The sequence below is a fragment of the Gekko japonicus genome, unplaced genomic scaffold (genome assembly GCF_001447785.1).
Source record: "Gekko japonicus isolate JY-2015 unplaced genomic scaffold, Gekko_japonicus_V1.1 scaffold38, whole genome shotgun sequence".
Lineage (NCBI taxonomy): Eukaryota > Metazoa > Chordata > Lepidosauria > Squamata > Gekkonidae > Gekko > Gekko japonicus.
In genome coordinates this window covers 140392-160569 of record NW_015170276.1, presented here as the reverse complement: position 1 = coordinate 160569, position 20178 = coordinate 140392, and the positions used below count along the sequence as shown (strand labels likewise).

The following is a 20178-nucleotide window of genomic DNA, read 5'->3' as shown; positions in this document are numbered from 1 at the left end:
GATTACAAAGCTAACAGAGTTATGGAGAACAACCATGCTGGATTTCAACAAAGCTTCAAGACAAAATAATTTAGACCTTTGCCATGGGAAGGTTTTGTTCCTGCTTCCCCACGACACTAAAGGGGAAAACAGCCACCCACTTGAGCCTATGGGAGTCCTGCTCCAGCATCCAATCACTTTTGAGAAAGGGAATGGGATATTAGCAGGAAAACACAGGAAGAGCTGAGTTCAGTTCTGCCTCAGGGAGAGAGCAGTGAGAGCTCAGGTCTGGCTCAGGAAACAAGCAGACAGGTGAAGGGTAGCTCTGCTTGGTAGTGTGGCCAGGTGGTTTGGCTCTCTCTCTCAGAGAGAACAGAGTACCCGATTGCTAGGTCTGTCTCCAGGGGCAGATCTCGTACCATTTTGTCTGACTCTTGGGAAAGGGCAGGCTGGTGTGGGTAGAATCCTGTGTGTGTGTGTGTGTGTGTGTTAGGATCCAGTCTAGTGGCTAGTCAGTAAAAGCCTGTCTCTGCCTGCAAGTATTAAAGCAAATGCAAACTACTCTGAAGCCATGACTAGTTTAAGTTCACATGCATCAGCCATGTTTCTCCTTTGTCTACCTGGAGACCTGTGCTGTTTATCTGTTCTTTGAAACCAGGGTTGTTGTTGTTTTTTAAAGGTGCCGGAACTCTCAAGAGGGAAATGAAATTTTCAATCTGTATACTGAAAACTCATGAACTTTTATACATTTTAAAAAGAATTTTGTTGAAGAGGTTCTGAAACTCTGTTCCAGCGTGTTCCCCCAGAAAAAAGCCCTGTTTGAAACCAACTTTTAAATAAATACATATTCTGTGTTGTTAATATACAATTCCTGCCTCAGAGAACTCCATATTCTATTTACTCACCACTAAACTTACCCCACAGCAGTGAACTCAAAGCTACCTTTAGAACACCTGGTAACTGAGGGGAAGGTTTATAGTTTAAAATAAACCTGGTTCCCCCAAAAATATAGATGTGTCACACATACTACCACAAGAGAACCATAAGAGATTCATTAAAAAGGAAGTGATTTTAAATGCACAGGCAAAACAGAAACTTTATACTGAAGCAAGTGGTGATAGGAATGGAGTTTTTGTGGCGCTTAAGACAAATTGGGACATAATTTCAGTTATGAGAGATGTAAAATTTAATCCACAGATTAATTTATACACTAAAAATGTGCAATTGTACATTAACCCCCTTTCCTCTCTCCATTAATATTCCCTTATCTGGAATCATTTCATGAAGTTACCATGTCCTCACATACAGGAGAATGTAATCAAGGGGCTCCCAGGTCTTAAAGTAAGACTTTTATTAGTTCTACATTTTACAAACTGATCTTACATATTTAAAATAGTATGGTAATTAGTTATCAAAACACATTTGTAGAATAATCAATACAAGTCACAATTATCCAACATGCCAACCGGGTTCCAGAAATGTTAAAATTCCCCAAAACATCAATATACAACAAGCACATGCCAAATATATCCATATGCTTCTGTTTTCAACATTTGAACTTTCATATCATTAGGATTAAAACAACACAAAAGGAAAAGCAAGAAAACGAGCAGTAGAAGTCTATATCTAAGGCAGCTTTACAGCAATTCCATATTATGCAGATTAAAAAATCCACACAATGGGGCCAACCAGGGACAGGGTAGTTGTTTCTACAAACCCAGAAAAATTCCCAGAAGGGAGGAAAAAGTAAGTAAACCAGAGATTCTTAAAAGTGCCACAATCTCAACTAGAGTTTCAGATTTTCTGGGAAACCTGTATTACTGAAGTCCCCATCTTGTGTGGACATCAGAGCAAGAGGGGAGGAAGCAGGGAGAGAAATGATGTCTGACACAGAGATAAGCATGTGGGACAAAAGAAAGACTGGAGAGAAAAGACACCGTAGGGAATGGTGAGAAAAGGCAGCTAATGTTAAGAAGAGGTGGGGAAAGAAAGAAGCAGAGCCCACAGGGTGTGCGGAAGGAAAAGCAGAGAAAGCAGTGGTAGTGAGTGGACACCAATAAGACCAGGGGTGGGTACATGATCCTGGAAACTGGAAACAGGGCTGGGAGGGGGGATAAGCAGGAGGAAGAACCAGGTGGCAAGGGGCTAAGCAGCCAGCATGATCAGGCAGGAGTCCAAGCAAGGAGAAAAAAGAGTGAGTAGGTAGGCCAGGAAGCAGAGCCTGAAGTAAGAGCAGGGGAGGAATGAGAAACACATAAACAGTCAACATACTAGTGCCTTATAAGAAGAGGCAAGTCCATTTACACTCTAAATTCCAGCTACATGGAAGAAAAGGGTGTTTAACAAATTAGAAGGAAGAACAGAAAATGCATGGGTAACAAAAGATAATAGTCAATGTATCTGTTATCACATACCCTTAGTTTCGTTTTTTACCCACTGGTTGACAGTGTCACAGGCAGCACTTGGATCCATGAAGTCCACACTCTTGACACCGCACTGAAACACATCATTGTTCCGCGAAACAAAGGGCACTTCCATTTTCAAGCCACTTTTTGCAAAGACTGCGTTTGCAACTGTCACAACATCTTTATTCTTCTTGGATACTATAGCCTTGTTTATCTTCCGTAGTACTTTACCAACTCCTATTTGAAAGACAAATACAGACCCTTTTTAAAATGAATAAAGATTAACAGTACCTTCTAAAACATGCAAAAGCAAGCATGAAAAGAGCAAAATTGAATTTCGGGTACAGAAAGCGAGATTAAGCTGTGATCCAAAACACTTTTAACACAGACGCTCCAATTAGGCTAATGAAACCTGGTTTCAAGTCGTTTACTTTAAGGCAAAGACTATATCTCCTGAACAAAGACACTAAGTATAAAATACATGCTCAAACTTGGGAAAACGTCTTATGACGTGGTCTTCCACTACAGCCACTTTCCCAGCATCCAGCCCCCAGAACTGCACACACTTCACAGATTGGAAACTGCAGCAGCGACAGATGCCCTTGGGCAAGTCACCAAATTACAAGTGAACATTTCCCAACCACCTTGGCCATGGAACTACACAGGCTCTTAGCAGCGTCCAGAACACTGCCAGTGGGGTCAGCAGCTTAGTGTGTTGTCAATGAAGATCTAGACAAAGATCCTCAAACTGGTGGTAAAGCTGGCTCACAAACACAGGTTGCTGTTTTTCCTGAGTTATATTAATATACTTAAGGGAAAACAGAATTTCAGTGTGCTGAGAGGCTGGCACATGGTTTAAATAAAACTAATGGAATTCCAATATCCAGGTCTTTGGGGTTTAGAGACGGAACCAGCATAGATAATGTATCTTAAAAACAAAACGGAAAAACAAGCAAGATGGCAGAATTCTCATGGCATGCCTAAGGAATGCTCACTTTTTAGAAGGCGAAGGCCATAGTGAACGACATTTGGTATAGTGCAAGCATCCTGAAACATGCTCAGAAGCCACGGTTGCATTTGAATAATACCTCAGCAGGACAAAAAGAGGCAACAAGGTCTATTAAGCCCCTGTCAGAAGAGAGGCTCAAGCTGGGGAATGAAACTCTGATGCCTGCCAATATCAGGAACACAGCCTGACAGAAGCAAGAGATCTCTCTCTCTCCCTCTCTCTCTCTCTTTCTCTCCCCCCCCCCCGCTATATAGGTTGATACAGAAGAATCCAAAGCTATATGAGAGCCAAACAAATGGGCTAACAGTTTCATTTGCCACTAAACACCAAGACGTTTTATTGAATGACATCTGAGGGCATGTATTAGAGGCTGTCAGCCCCACACAGAGAAACGTTTTATGCTTCCCACACAACCCTGGCAATGAAACTCAATCCTATTTGCTTTGGAAATAGGAGGACAGTCCTTGTTAAGCTCACTGTGTTTAGCATCAATGCTGAATGCCATGGCCAAGGATGCCTTCTGGTATAAGAGATACTAAAGCACTATTTAATATTGCAATAGACCAAGATAACCGGTTAGTGTTTTCAAGCACAGTGACTACTGTTCCTGCTATAGGTCAGTCTTTGTATCACTGTATGAATCAACTAGATCTCACCTATCCTGTGACTTTCCCACAAGCAAAACACACAAAGACACACACCCCCACCCAACCCCGCCACAACGGCAGAGAAGAACTGACCATTGACACTATATCTCATCACTGTCGTCAGCTGCTTCTTTGTCTTGCCATCAGCCCCTAGCTGAAGCATTCCTAGCACAGATGCAATTCCATGGGGAGACACAACAATATTATCCTTAGGCCTGGTTTTGACCAATTGGTTAAAAACTTGGATCCCGATGTCTGACCCCAGTTCTTCAAGAGACAGAGGGTTCAGCTGAAAGCATGTACACATTGATGTCAAGGCGGCAAAGAGAAGGGGGTAATGCCAGTTCATGGTTCCAGCACAGAAGCAACCTAAAGAAGGAGAGAAAACAGAGGGTTTTGTTGTTTTTTTAAAAAAAGACAATGGTCAAAAGAACATTGGTTGTACACAGTACTTATTTGTGGCAGCTGTTCACCAATTGAAAGTCATGAATAAGGTGGTTTGCTGAGGCAAACTTCACCAACTCCCAGGTCCGGGCCTTAAATTCAGCACTCTTACAGTTACAGTGTGAGCCCTTAACAAGTGGAAAGGCTGCCAGTGCTATTGAGTCATATCACTATTTTAGGATGTGGGCAAAATGCCAAGTAGGAAATAAAGCAAGCCCAGATTCTATACATGCAATACTTAAACCACAATTGCAGCCAAAGCAGAGAAGTAGCTAGCATTCTGTACTGCCACATAATATACATGCAAGTATACAAACATTTTTTTTTAACAAATACACCAACTCCTGTACCATTGTATACCAGAAACACCACAGTATACTGAAGTGGAAATCATAATTTGCATGTTAGCATAAACTTCTGCATCAATCAAAATATAATCCTATTTTACAATTGTACGCATTTCTAGGCCAGGACTCCAGAAAAATAAGACAACCTCCTTTTGTCCTCAAGATATAGGAACCTAGAAGCTATATAATATAATCAGGTCTTGGGCTTATAACCATCATTACATAGGCTTGAATGCACGGAAAACTAAAGCCTGCTTACACCGTCTGGCTTCTAAAGTGATACGGGTGCCTGATCTCCCCCCCCCCTCCCGCTCCAGCCAAGATCAAAACCTTGGTTCCATATGCTCTGTAACCAAGAGACTAGGGGGAAGACAAGAGTTTCTACAAACACTGCTGATGGCCACTGCTTCAGCATCTCTTCTCTTCATCATGTGTGCTCCTTGCTGCTTATGGCACCCAGAACCATCAGGTAGCAACAGGTGCTTATGCTCTGACCTACTACGGAGGTCTATTGCCTTCTCTGTGTGTGAAAGGGTCAAAAGCCACCTAAGCACAGACCATATTTCACTGCTTCCATAAGAAAAGTGTGAAAGGTTCCTCGCTCCCTATTACTCCTACCATCCTTCCACATGAAAACCTCGGGAAAATTTCAAAGTGAGTTCTACGAAAGAAATGCAGCAGTTGGTTGCCAAGGTCTCCTCTGCTTCTACCCTTAAGGTGCCTTGGGCAAAAAAGCAAATGCTGCTATCCTGAGTGCAATTTATGTTCCGTGGCAGCTGCCTCCTTGTTCTCCACACCACCACAGCTGCCACTCCAGTCATTATGTCAAATGTCCATGAGAAGAGGAGGAGGGCAGTACGATGGAGCAAAGGGAAGGAGGCTGAGCAGACAAAGCTTTGCTTCTGCACAGCTGCAACACTGTCCAGCGAGGAGTCATCGCAACAGAACAGCTCTGGGGCCCGCAAATGTGCAACTGCAGCATCTCCTTGCACCCTCAGACAGAATGGCCTAATCTCTGCCATCTATTTCATGTTTAAGAAAAAGCAGCCTAGGAACTGGAGCTCTTCCAGTATTAAATTAATGGCTTAGCTGAAGTCATTGTTCTGTTCATTTGCAACTTAGCAGAAAATGACACTATCATGACTATCCAAGGTTTCAAAAATATTATTACAAACTGATAAGGAAGTTTTCTCTTCTGTCAGATCTTAATGAAGCAACTGCAGCTCCTTACAGACTGCCAGAGCTCCCCTCCATAAAGCAAAGCAGCATAATGAGTTGGAGTCGCTGGATAGCTTACAGCAGGGGTGTCAATCATGTGGCCCATGGGCCACATCCGGCACCAACAGGGGTTGTATCAGGCCCGCAAGCAACTGGCTGCCATCTGCTTACTTCTCCCTCTTTCTTCTGCGACACAGCTTGCTTTGCCAGGCTCTCTGAATTGCACAGCAGAGCCAGAGAGCAAAGCCTCTCTTCCCTCCATTGGCTGAGGCTCCTCCCTTGGGAAGGAAGAGAGGAGAAGCAAAGCAAGCCCAGGACATGAGGAGAGGGAGGAGCCTCAGCCAATGGAGGGCCACTGGCTGAGGCTCCTCCCTCTCCTCATGTCCTGGGCTTGCTTTGCCCAGTTCCCTCAATCGCCTTTAAGAAAGCGTCTTTAAGACCAACAAAGTTTTATTCACGGTATGAGCTTTTTGCATCTTCTCTCTTCTCTAGTTGCAACCCCTCTCAGTCTTCCTACTTTTTATCTCCAGTCCAGTGTACACTCGCATTTCCTGTATGGACCCAATAGCATAGGCTTTCTTCCTCTCTGCACCCAGAAGTTCTCTGTTCTCTTATCAGTTCAAACTCCTTTTTTTTCTCTCCACATGCCATTCTCCTTTCCCCCTCTTTGCAATGGCATTCCTTCTTTGTACCCAAAATTTTGGGTGGTTTGTGTGTGTGTGAGAGAGAGAGTTTTGTTGGGCTCATTATGCCATGGCTTTCCTGGGTACAACTGGGTTTGCCTCCCCCTTTTCACTCTATTCATGCCCTCATGATCCAGCCTTTCTCAGTAGGAAAGTAATGTGAACTATTTAGATGAGGAATAACAAGCCACTGAGGTGAATTAGGCTGAGTGTGTGTGTCCAGACCAAGTTCACCCAGTGCATTTCCTTTCTTGACTGGCGATTTGGAACCTCGACTTCCCAGATAGTAGGCTGATATACATTGCTGTCTCTCTTTGCTTGCACTGCCACACAGGAGTTGTAGCTATTCACTGGGGAAGACTATCGTTTTGTAGACAAACACATAGCCCTCAGCCTGTGTCATGGTACCTTCACATTTTCTTGACCAGCACATGAAGCAATTTATGTACAAAAGCTCACAATGCCCAGCCATTTCATGTTTTCCTCTGGGTCTTAGGCTCAATGCATTGACTGTGAGATTTCTGCAGTGAATATCAATAAATCAAAAGTAGGTTTGCAACTTATACACACCTGAACAACACCGAACAGCATACTCACGATTGCTACAGGACAGACATTGTCTCCAGACTTTGATACAATCATTGAAAGCAAGAGGTGTTATCAGAGACTGTTAAATAAACATGGGCCTCGGCCACACGGGCAGGAAAATGAGGGGGGGAGGCGTGGCTGTTTGCCCCGGAGCAAACTAACGTGCAACTGCGCGATCAGGCTTCGGGTTGAGGTCCTGTTGCGCTCCCGTGGTTAGGGGGGAGGTGCCGATCACACACCCGGCAAAGAAGCGGAACGGCGCAGCAAACAGGGTTGTGTTTTGTTTTTAAAACTTAAATGTGCGCATGCTCCATTGGTTGCTTGTGCGCATCCGTGGAGACTTGGGGGGGGAATCCTTTTTGCGAGGAGACATGGGCAGGCGCCAGAACTACCACCGGAAACGCGATCAGACGCCCACCCTTGCCCCACGGTTTCCGGAAACTAGTATCTCCGAGGTACTAGTTTTTTACCCTGCATCTTCGGCGGGAAGCCTCCGGTGCGCCACGGAAGCTCTACGCTTCCCAGATGTGGCGGTGAGATCGCGCCCGGAAAATCCGCTATCTTCCGTCTCTCTAGCGTGCCTAATGCTCCGTGTGACCGGGGCCAAAATATTGCAAGAGTGCTAATGTTTTAAGCATGTTTTAAGTTTTTAAAAAGTCTTTGATTGTGTTTGTGTCCTTTATAAAGTTTATATATCTGCTACCTGACACTTATGGCCTGGCCTGACAAGTTCTCTTTTATGTGAGATCCGGCCCTCATAACAAATGAGTTCAACACCCCTGCTTACAGTATTGGCAGGAAGTGACAAAGGAAGAATTAACATGACCTTAAGAACACAACACACTCACCCCTCTTTTTTAACATTTTAGTTCATCCTCAGCCATCATCCACAAAGTTTGGGAGCGAGGGAACCTCTACATCTTCTGCAACTTACAAATGGATTGTGCACTATATTTAAATGTGCACTGAAGCTTCAAAAAATTCAAGTCACAAGAAACTGTCTTGCAAAATGTGTCTGATGCAAGATTTACATCCAATGAGGAAAAAAGACCCTTTCAAAAGTCTTAACTGGAATGCCCTTTTTTCCCCTCAAACAGGGAATTGGTAGATTATTCTGGGCCAATGTGGAACATCCAGGGAAAATAAGTTGAAAAGAAAAGAAACAATTTTCCTCACTAAGATTTTATAGTTTTATACACAGGATAGTAAATATAACAACAAATCCCATGTAACCCTCTCCCTACTACACACTCATCAACAAGAAAGAGAGAGCTGAAAGCAGAAAGTTTTTTAAAAGAAAGAAAAAAGGCAGGGCAAAAATGGGGAGGACTGAGAAGCAGCAATACGGATCTAGCTAAACACAAGTGCAGAAGATGAAGCATCACTGCTTGAAATACAAGAAATCTTGCCAGATAGAGGTGAAGATCCCATGAGTTTCTTGTCTGTGGTATGTGATCCTCTCCACCATACAAAGATTATTTTATCCCTGACCCAATCATCCACTGAGGGGGGAATATGAGATTTCCTGAGCTGTGAGGCACAGTTCAGTAGATAACAAAAGAGTAATCCAGGATACAACCTTTTGTCAGAATAATGTAACTTTGGGGCATTCCCAGAGCATGTGGACCAGATTGGCTTTAGCTGTCTGGCAAGGCCAAACAGGCATCACTCTCAGCAAGACCTAGGTGACTCGATTTAGTAGGATGGCATTGTACTTGTCGTTTAGTAGGATTGGCATTGTACTTGTCTGCATCCACCGTTTACTCCATTGTTTTACCAAACCCACAGCTCAAAACCACATTCAGATACCCAGGGCCAACACCGTACTGACTGCAGAGTCACCCCCGAATGGCCAGAAAACGGCCATAAATCTGTGCAGACAGTTACCATAAAACCGAGAGATCAAAGGAAGTGAAACTGGCATGCAGTCTGGACACTAACATAAAATCCGGACAATCAAAGTGAAAGTGGCATGCAATGTAGAGGGGAATTTGTATTCCAACGTGGGTTTGGTAAAACAGCGGAGCAAATGCTAGATGCAGAATGGGCCAAAGTTTTCTGATGAGTAAGTCTTAAACATAAATCCAGGGTAGCAGATGTAATGATTTTAATGCACTTTACCACTGGAACAAGTGGGATTGAGTATTCAGTTCTGGAATGGGTGGAATCTAGTTTAGTTTCGTTATCTTAAGAAGTTGTATATAATGATAGTATGTTGAGGGAGAATTTCTGAGGATTGTAGTAGAGACAGCTGGGGAGGAGGGGTCCAAAGCTGCAAAAACAGACACAAAAACAGAGGCCAGAGTGTTTTAACTGAATGTATTGACAGCCAGCTATGACTGAGAGATTAAATTCTGTGCACAGAGTGTTACATGGTTTGAAATCATCATCCATCAACAGAGCCAGAAACATCAGACTACTAGATACCCAGAGCTTCCAAAAGACACGCTTGTTCCCTATCTGGCTCTTAGGATTTTTCCAAATGATTAGATCCTTGTGTGTGAATGGGTCAGCTGAGTGCTAACCATAGGCCACGCTAACCTTCTGAAATGGAACAACGTTGCATACTTTATGGAAATTGCCCCGTAGACTGTTTGGGTGCAAGCTTTCACAATGCCTCAGCAAAACACGTGACCTCACTGGGATTAGTGAAACAGAGACTACCTTGGTGACAACGTAGCCGGTGCCAAGCACCTTTCACACCCAGCTGCAGCTGCGTGGGAGTTAGTTTTCCATTATGCCATCTCACAGAACACGACAGTTCCAGGGGACAGACACAGAATTGGCCCTGCTCAAATGGCTGCCTCATTCACAGGTAGCCCTCCAACTGCCTGCGACAGCAACACAGGACAACTGGTCCCCCGTGGCTATGGCGAATGGCACCCCAGAATCCAAGGAAGGGCTCTCGTTCTGAACAGTCACAAACAGTTTGGATCAGTACTCTGAAATTTTGTTATGAATGAAATAATTCTGACAGGAACCTAATTTCTCCATCATATTTAAATCTTCTCTTCTTCAGCGTTTTATACTTTGTGAAAGTCATTTTCTAAACTTTGGACATTAGAAACACTAGTGAATCATATGCTATGTCACATTCTACCAGTACAGCCCAGAACCCAAATTCAACCTGACATGTGTGAAGAGATGGGGTAGGGACAAAAAAAAAAAAGGACACTAACGTTCTCCACTCTACAGCACAAGCCTATGACCTGTTTTGATGCTATCACAGGGATTCAACAATACATCATAAGAGATTAATATAGGTATGGTAAAGAGCCCAAGCTTTTATGCAACACATGACAATGTAAATGTTATCATACATCTTTCCTGGTACAGGATAGCAGTATGAAGCAAAGATGGGGGGGGGGGGAGACACAGCCTTGCATCATATATCACAAATCACATACTCAAGGAGGCAGGGAATGGCAAACCCTACACCTCCACGAATCCTTGAAATAAAAGGGCCTGCAAGGACAGGCATTCCTTTGTTCATAGATAACCTTACAACTCAACCAAGCAATGGTAAAGTAGGCTGACATTTAGATGAAGCTGTCAAATATACTCTGCTTAAATAATGCCTCGAAGTATTGTGAAAATAGGCAGGAAAGCTCGTAGCTTCCCGGTTATAAACAATTTTTTTCCCAATCAAAGCTAGACTTGAAATGACTATCTTACAGTGCTTACATATAATATTGTTCTACTTATATATAGTCACATGTGTGCTCCATTTTTAAAGAAAGAATTCATTCACTGTAAACACTTTGAAAGTAGGTGAGGAAAGTATGAGTGCTAACAGCTCATTAGACTAAAACCCGAGTACACAGCTGCAATTAAATGTTCTGCTATATATCTACTAACAAAGGAGCATGAGAAAGAAGCAAGATTTATCTTATTGTGAAAGGGGTTTCAAACACTCAGTTACTCTTTGAGAAATAATGCACAACTACAGCATTTATCCTTTCCTGAGCTAGTTGGGTTAATTAGATTGGAGTCATGTAAAATAACTGACCGTATATCACCAGGAACCAAAAGAAGCAAACCATTCATTGTGCATACGTGTTATCTGCCAACTGAGAACACACTCTAGGCATCTGATGAACTCCGCTCCATAGCCCATGAAAGCTTGGTTACGTCACTAACAGTGCAATCCTATGCAGTTACTCCAATCTAAGTCCATTGAAATGAATGGGCTTAGACTGCAGTAACTCTCTTTAGGTGCAGATTTATTCATCTAAACCCACTGATTTCACTATAAATCAGTCAGGCTACAGACTGCCACAGGACTCCTTGGTGTTTTTGTTTTCAGCACAGGACTCATCCCTCGAGAGCTCTGAGAGAAGCCCTACCATTATACCACTTCAAGACTGATGTTTTAACCAAAAGTCTCTAGAGTAACTGGTTCCTGCCCACCTTCATAGGCTTCCAGTAAATCATGAACCTTTACTACAAGTACAACTAATCTCATTCTTGACTTGTATAGAGCTTCCTAGCTATAGTCTTAAATTTCCATGCGTCTAAAGTGTTTGCTCAGTGTATTTGTCATTCAAGTTAGCCCCAAAGCTATTTTTCTTCCTTTCAGTAGCACAAGGAGAATCCTCAGTGCAATTTCACATTTATCACCACGTTGTGCTTTCTGTTTTGTTTTGTTTTGTTCTCTGTCTTTCTTTCCTAAGCAGGATCAAGGCTGAGGTATCAGTCCTGCTATCTTTCATTCTTCTTGTGCTTCAAGAGCTAAGACCTAGCTGCTGAGAGGTGAGATAAAGATGCTAACACACAGCAAGAATTCCCAGTGGTATCAGTTAAGTGAAAGACTTAAAATTGTCACTCAACCATAAAGGCTGCAAAATGGACCTAAGGGACACATTGTTCTTTAAACCTACCACAACATAAAAATCTACAATTTTATGCTGACCACTAAATATTTTTCCATTTCTGCTGTGTGCAGAAACTCATTTACAAACTGAACGGTGGCAGTTTTGCTAAACCTGGCATCTAAAAACCTGACATTTCAGAGTCCTTCAAGAGCTACAGCCACAGCACCCAACCCGCAACTCAGCCCACATCAGAGTGTGATATGAAACCTTCGTGGTAAGGCTTTTAGTCTAAATAGGTGCTATCATGGAAGCAAGTTTGGGCTTAGAGAAACTGCTTCTGTTTGCACAGTGGCATGATGTAAAATGTGCAGTGTTTTTGCCAAAGCAGTTCTACAGCTTAAGACAACGTGGCCTGAGCTATGTACATTCGGCTAAAATATTCTGAACATAGGCAATGCAAATTCTGCATTTAAAAAAGCTGAATTCTGCATTATGCATAAATTATACACACTAAGCACACTCATATTTTACATAATTTGTTTTGAGCTTTCTAGTCATGGGGAAGGACAAGCAGGCGACCTTCCCCAATCATCAGAAATCTTGTCGGCTTCCCAACTCCCAAGATTTCTGCAGGCCTTGACTGCAACCACTCCTGCCCCAATTTCAGCTAATGATGATATGCTGACCACTTCACTGTTCAGCTCCTGAATTAAATGACTACTCAACCCAATTCCGTGACTAGTACCTGCCAGGCAACCAAGTCATACCTGCTATAGACCAGCCTTGTTTAAAAGTGCAACAAGCACTGGACTCTACACCAAGGTCTGATTCACATGTGCAGCCAGACAAGGTGGAAATAAGGTGACCGAATGCTGAGGTGAGTCTTCCAAACACATTCTGCAATACTCCCCTATTTTGAAAACTCCCTCCAGGCAGAAAGATGGCTCAGCAAACAAAAGAAGGAGGTAGAAGCTTTCTTCTGGCTATACCACTTCTCTATGTCTTATGGAAATTTTTAATGCAAAAGAATATTCAGAATTGGAACTGTTCACCTGCAGTCCAATATGGGGCATTCTGTTCTACCACCTCCTTCTCCAGCTGCATAAACCAGTTCCAAGAGTCCAGCTAGTCAAACATCTGTTTCCATTAACTGCCAAATACTTTTATGCGGTTCGTGAGTTTCAAGAGGTGATAGTCACCCCATTTGACACTAATAAGTTCACTAACTCTGTATACGGTAGTTCCATTTAACCATTAAGGATAATAGACATGAACCAAAGAAGAATGTGCTGTCGAGTCACAACGAACTCATGGCAATTCATCTGTGAAGTGTTCCAGGCAAGAGCTTTGGACTTTAGCTCTATGGTGTGGCCTCATTTGGAATACTGTGTGCAGTTCTAGTCACTGGATCTCAAAAAGGACATAGCAGAGCTGGAAAAAGCACAGAAGACAAGCAGAAGAAAATACTTCTTTACGTAGTAACTGATTGAAATGTGGAATTTGCTGCCAGAGGATGTAGTGATAGCCACATGTAGACAGCTTCAAAAGGGAATTAGACCAATTCATGGAGGATAGTCTTATCAGTAGCTACTAGCTCTGGTGACTAAATGGAACTTCCATGTTCTGAGGCAGGAGACAACATCAGGGAAGGCCTCAACTGCTATGCCCTGCTGGTGGACCTCCAGAACTGGTTGGCTACTCTGTGAGACAGGATGCTGGACTAGACAGGACCACTGGTCTGAGCCAGCAGGGCTTTTCTTATGATATTAGAGATGAGCAGAGATGGTTTGCGATTGGTGTTTCTTGGTGGTCTCCTCCCACTCCAAGAACTGATTGTGGCCAACCCTGGTTAGCTCCCAAACTCTGATGAACCTGGGCTAAATTTGGCTTTTCAATCTCCCATGAGTCCTTAAACTACTCCATTACTACAGCTTGCAATAGTGAACTGAGTGTGTGAAAGTAATTCATTTCTTTGTCTACCCAGTACTGCCAGTTTCACTGGATCATCTTGTGCTCGTTATGAGGGATGAAGCATCCAGACTTATATTGCTGGCTCAAATCTCTTGCATACCTTTTACATGAGAAATTCCTCTGCCCCTCCACACAGTCAGTTTTATTGATCTCTACCATACTGCCTCTTAGCCATTTTTTTAAAAAAATAAAATAACCAAATCACCAGCCTTATTTTTCAATATTTTAGTTGTTCTTTTTTTTAGATAAGATGACTGGAACGGTTTATAAGTACTCAAATGTCACCACACCAGAAATTTATATAATGGTATTAATGTTTCTGACATTTCATCTTCAGCAACTTTCTTGGGAATTCTTAGTACTGAACTCCCCTTGCCTTCCACTGCCCCAACAAGTTAATGTCTTCAGTAAACTTTCCACTATGGTTGCAAGATTACTTCCGTGGATAATAATGCCAGTTCACCTATACACTGAAACATCTCCTGGCACATACACATTCTCACGTATCATTCTGATGCCCATTCAGTGAGACTTCGGGAGTCTTCACAGTTTGCTTGGGAGAGCACCATCCTGAGCACCATCCTACCCAGAATTATATCCTTCTGAGTTCATCAACTTCAGTGGAATCAGGGATTCTGTTTAAGATGGTAATTTGAATGCATGAAACTGACCAATCTAGTGCTAGCCCAGTTCTGTCCACTTCCACTGGCAGCACCTCTACAAGGTACCTGGAAAGAAGACATTCACAGTCCTACTACTACCCAAGATCCTTTTAACTGGACATGCTGGGGAATTAAGCTTTTTGCATGCAAGGTTTACCACTGTGCTAAAGTCTCTCCACCAAATTAATCTGGTATCTACAAATCTGGCTATTGTACTACACAGTTCTGACTGTGGATCATCTATGGATAAGTTAAATAACACCCACATAGATATTTTGATATTTTGACATCCTTCTTCACCATGATGAGTTAAAGCCATCTACTGATCAAAGGGAATCTGTACACCTCGCTTATCCTAAAGAAACAGGGCAGCATCAGAGAGGGGAGGGGGTACATGTATGGCTTTATCTCTGCTACTAAACCTGGATCAGAAACAAGGAAAACCCCAGGGGGGAGAGGAACTGAAGTAGAACAAAAGGGAAGAATGAAGTTGGGGGGTACCAGCCATCCCTTTAATAAATACTTGCAAGGCTAACATCTAATAGACAACATTTCAGTCCCTTTATTAGAGGACAAAAAGTGAATATTACAGAACAGACTTTCCAGCACCAACAATTTTATAACAAGAGAAACTTCAACCTACCATCAGTACCTAAGAGAGTATAAGCAGCAGAAATGTTTCAAAAATAATCTTCTTATAAGATTATAGCCACTTCAGATTTAAGCACCAGGCTTAGAGTCAGTCTGATACACTCCTTAGAATGTGGGACCCAGGTTTAGTTCTCACTGAAGCTCACTGAGTGACCTTAGGCAAGTCCTGTTTCCTCAACCTAACCTACGTTATCACATTACTGCAAGGATAAAATGAAGAGCATACACCACCCTGAGCTCCTTAGAGAAACAGCAGGATGTATCTGCACCCCCTGCCCCCAAATCTCCCAGGACACTGAATTATCAGAAGTTTTACTAAAGTTCGAGGACCAGAACCAAAATGAAGAATCCAAGTGTTACATTTAAGGGACTTTGAGAAATTTCTCAAATGACTAAAAGTTTGAATCCGATGGCACCTTTAAGACCAACCAAGTTTTATTCAAGGCATGAATTTTCATGTTCACGCATACTTCCTCAGATACACTGCAATGGAAGTTAACAGTCCATACATATCGGCCAACAGTGAACAGCAAATTAGCATTCAACATAATGAAGATGTTTTAACAGATGCAAAGACCAAACAGGAACAACAAGCTAATGGTCACCATTTGTTTGGATTTAATTAAGGAGGGGCAACACAGTGGAGCAAATAAATATGTAAAAATAGAAACTAATGTGTAAATATATCCTCCTTAATTGTGGAATGCTAAGAGTAAATAACTGAGATCCTGTTGTTAGGCTCCATTCGTCTCCTCTCAAGCATGGAGGTAACTTACAGCATACTTTTAAGTTACGATGTTCATAATACCGCTTCAACAGTAGACACACATAAAGGAAATCCCACATATTTTGTTCTGTTCAACTACCAACCATGAGCCATGACCTCATCAAGCTGAACACTTAGTGATACGATGTCTAGGCTAATTAAGTGCCAACAGACCTCATCTTCTTTCCATTCTTACCAACAGTCATAAGGCTACTGGGAAAACTGTACTCTTTGTAAGATCATTGTTCTGCATTAAATGAGGGCGGGGAGGGAGAGTTATATACACGCACGTACATTTGGGAGCCTGCTGTAAACTCTAAGAAGTCCCTGAAGAACATTTCAGAAAACAACAGAACCACAGTTTGTCTGTCTCATGACCATGCCAGCAAGTCAAACAGAGAAATGGCACCAACTTTGTCAGTCAAACTTTCAAGAGTTCAAAGCAGCACATGAGAACTAAATACAGAAAACTGAGATTTTTCATGATCAACATAAAAAAACATACTGAAGTCCTTATCACCAGGTAATCTAAGAGGCTCAGGCTCTGATTTTTCTTCAGGTAGTAGCACATTTTGTTGAAAATCTCAAAAGCACTTTCAACAATTGCATGCATAATAACCTGCCTTGAGTCCCTGTGAGAAAGGAGGACTATAAATAAGGTAAATAAACAAAACGAACAATTAACCTTGAAAAATAACCACCGGTTATAAATCTTCCAAGAAGCTACATGAGTACACTGGAAAATGCATGATAAACATGCATGATTCACTGGAAGAACTGTACAGCACACTCTGAACCTCAAAACGTATACCCACAGCTTGTTTCCACTGTTATGTTTTACTCCTTTTAAAGGATGTTTAATTAGCATCATGATTTCAAACATGATCTTGTGAGTCTGTAATGACTGTTGACTGAAACATGCCACTGCTGATGTCCTTTAGTCAATTCTTTTGCACTTTCATGGACAAACATTCTAGAAGCACATAGCTCTCCTGAACATGCACACTTACTTTCAGATACATTAATGTTCAAACAGAACTTACAACCAGAATGCTGCTGGATAAGCAAATATAGTTAACCAAAAGCTTCATGTCATTCAGCCAATTATGAGTTCTCATGGTCTTCCGCCACACATCTTTGTTTTAGCTGCCAAGTACCTCCAGTTTAGCAATCCCAGTACCTGTAGTTAAGCAACCCTAAATCTGCATACTTTGATACACAGTGAAATCATGTCTCTGCTACTTGATATCTGATCAAAATTAGTTTGCAGCTCACGTGTTTAACATAGCTAATATCAAAGCAATACCTAGACTGCCAGGTAATTGCGTTGCAAGCACTGGAGAAGATTCCTGCAGCATCCTACTGCATCCATAAGTCTGTCAATATCAAACAGCCCTGTATTTATTTATGAAGGTATTTCTTAATGTTGCTTTTCTCCCAAGGGACCCAAAGTGGCTTACAGAATTTCCAAACCAAATTAAGCAATGTAATTTAAATCATCAAAACAAGCAAAAGCAAATACATGCTGGGTGGGTCCCATTTCACTAGGCTGATTATCAGAGATCCCTGGGCTCAAGGGCTCTAGCCACGCCCAGCCTTTATAAATAAAGGGAGGAAGGAGACAAAAACAGATAAGATGTTGGGAGCCCAGCAAGACCTTCTCCAACAAGACCCCTGTGTTTTTGCTCAAAAGGTTCTGCAGGCATTGATAAAACTGCTTTCTCACATAAGTAGAATACATGCTGAGAAAGAGGAACTGGCATCCTGTTAACACAACCCAACCACAGCCTACTCTACCTAGATTTGAAATAAAATAAAACTGGGGGCCACTGCAGACACCACCACTGATCTGAATTAATGTGCAGGATGCTTTGGCACAGAATACAAACCCACAAGATGCAAGAAGCAATATTATAATGCCTACCATGTACAATAAGCCATATACACAGAAGGCCAAAGCCACATACAGACTATGTGGTTCCACATGATCAGCCACTGAGGATGAAGAAGAGAGACTGGATTTATACCCCGCCCTTCACCCGGAGTCTCAGAGCGGCTTACAATCTCCTTTCCTTTCTCTCCCCACAAGAGACACCCTGTGAGGTAGTTGGGGCTGAGAGAGCTCTGAGAGAACTGCTCTTGAGAGAGCTGTGACTGTCCCAAGGTCACCCAGCAGCTGCATGTGGAGAAGTGGGGAATCGAACCTGGTTCTCCAGATTAGAGTCTGCCACTCTTAACCACAACACCAAACTGGCAAACTGCCACTCTTTTCTAGAGTCACAAACCTTCCCACAATTACCTCAGACAGAAGTTTTGTGTGGCCCTTCTTCCTAATCACTCGTGCCACCATCACCATTAGAGTCCATTTATATGTTTAAATTTGCACTGCTATGCCCATTCATCACAGAGTCCAGACTAGTAGTTGTGACAGGAGGATCCATGTTTGTTTATATTCACCAACCTGTTTATATTCACTGCCAAAAGTGAGGCAAATGGGAAGTAAAAGCCTTCTCCCACTTTGCACAAGGACAAGACACATGTATGTACATTGGGATCTCTTCACTTACTCCTCCCAATATCTACCTTGATACTTAATGGTTCGCATATTTGGATAATTTCAGCAGACGTTAAACCTAGCTAATTTATAATTCAGTATGACTCCCCACCCTTTTTCCTTTCAAACCAACAAAAGTCTATGAGAACGTAACAAAAAACATGAAGAAATCATGATAACAAATGACCTTCAGATTCAGATTTGTGTATCAGTTTATGCAACACTGTTGAGATTTAAGGGTGTCTTAACTAGGTGAAGAACCTAAATCAGAAGATCCATAGATGTGAAATGAGAGGTGGAAGAAAGAAGATTTCTTCCTTATTATTGGGCTTAGCGTGGAGTTGGGCTCCAATTGGAATGTCGGATACATGTGTCTGACTACAGAACACCATTAGCAAAATAAACATTTAGATGCAGGCATCATTGAATAGGAAGTAACTGTTCATACTTTAAAATATTTCAATTGACTTTTAAACAGAGAATACACAGAGAATTCTTTTATCCAACTTGCAGACACCAGAGGGTGCACTTCATGTTCAGATGCTTTCCTATACTAAATATTCAGAACACTAATCTTTTCAGAGACATATATCTACATTTTTCTTGTGTTTCCTTCTATTTTGTTTTATTAAAAAACTTGTCAAATTTAATGGTATTATATCGAATTGTTTTATATAACAGTTACTGTTATATAAGAGCTACTGTTTGGCGCCTCAGACGACTTTTTGTTTGCTTGTGTTGTTTTTAAATTCCTCAGTCTCAGTCAAACTGCATTATTGTGTTTTATTAAGAATGTCTGCTGTTAGACTGAATTGTTCTATCATATTTTTGTACTCCACTTGCTGACTGATTGAATAGTCTTTCTCAATCCTGTAATCTGTCCAGCACCATTGCAATATTCTGTTCCATTAGGAATCTTAGCGGCTAGAGTCAAATGTTTTTATAATACTTTGTAATTTGTTTGCTGATTGACTGAATAGTTCTTACCATATTTACAATCTGCCTTGAGTCCCAGTAAGAAAGGCAGACTATAAATGAAGTTAGTAATAATAACAATAATAAATAATAACACACCATTTCATCTTGACTTGAACAAATTCAAGATATTTTCAGCACCTCATTTATTATTCATGATAAAAAAAACCTGATATCACTTGAATAGTAGGAATGAGTTTTCTCTCATCATATGAACAAGGCATTTTCTTCAACCTTGGGATACATTTAAAACAGCAGGTCTGATCCACACCCTAATTAGTAAAAAGGTATAAGGTACTTTGTGTGGAACACCAATAACCACTGGAAGAAAAATGCAGCTATGTTATATAGTTTTTGATTTAACAATTGTCTATACTAACCAAAACAAATTTCAAGAAATATTTCATTACCGTCCAAAGCTACATACTTGCTTCATTGCAGCATAACAGTCCAATATTTTTCTGA

At 41.8% G+C, this 20178-nt stretch overlaps 1 protein-coding gene across 1 annotated transcript in view; it reads right to left on the bottom strand.

The window, feature by feature from the left end:
- The window catches only part of SERPINE2 (serpin peptidase inhibitor, clade E (nexin, plasminogen activator inhibitor type 1), member 2), a 47680-nt gene that overhangs the window by 22711 nt on the left and 4791 nt on the right, over positions 1 to 20178 (bottom strand). The window contains exons 2-3 of the mRNA XM_015417632.1: positions 4134 to 4409; positions 2394 to 2621 (exon numbers count right to left, since the gene is read on the bottom strand). Of these exons, the coding sequence (XP_015273118.1) occupies positions 2394 to 2621; positions 4134 to 4389 (484 nt within the window). The 5' untranslated portion in view covers positions 4390 to 4409. The remainder of the gene's footprint in view (positions 1 to 2393; positions 2622 to 4133; positions 4410 to 20178) is intronic.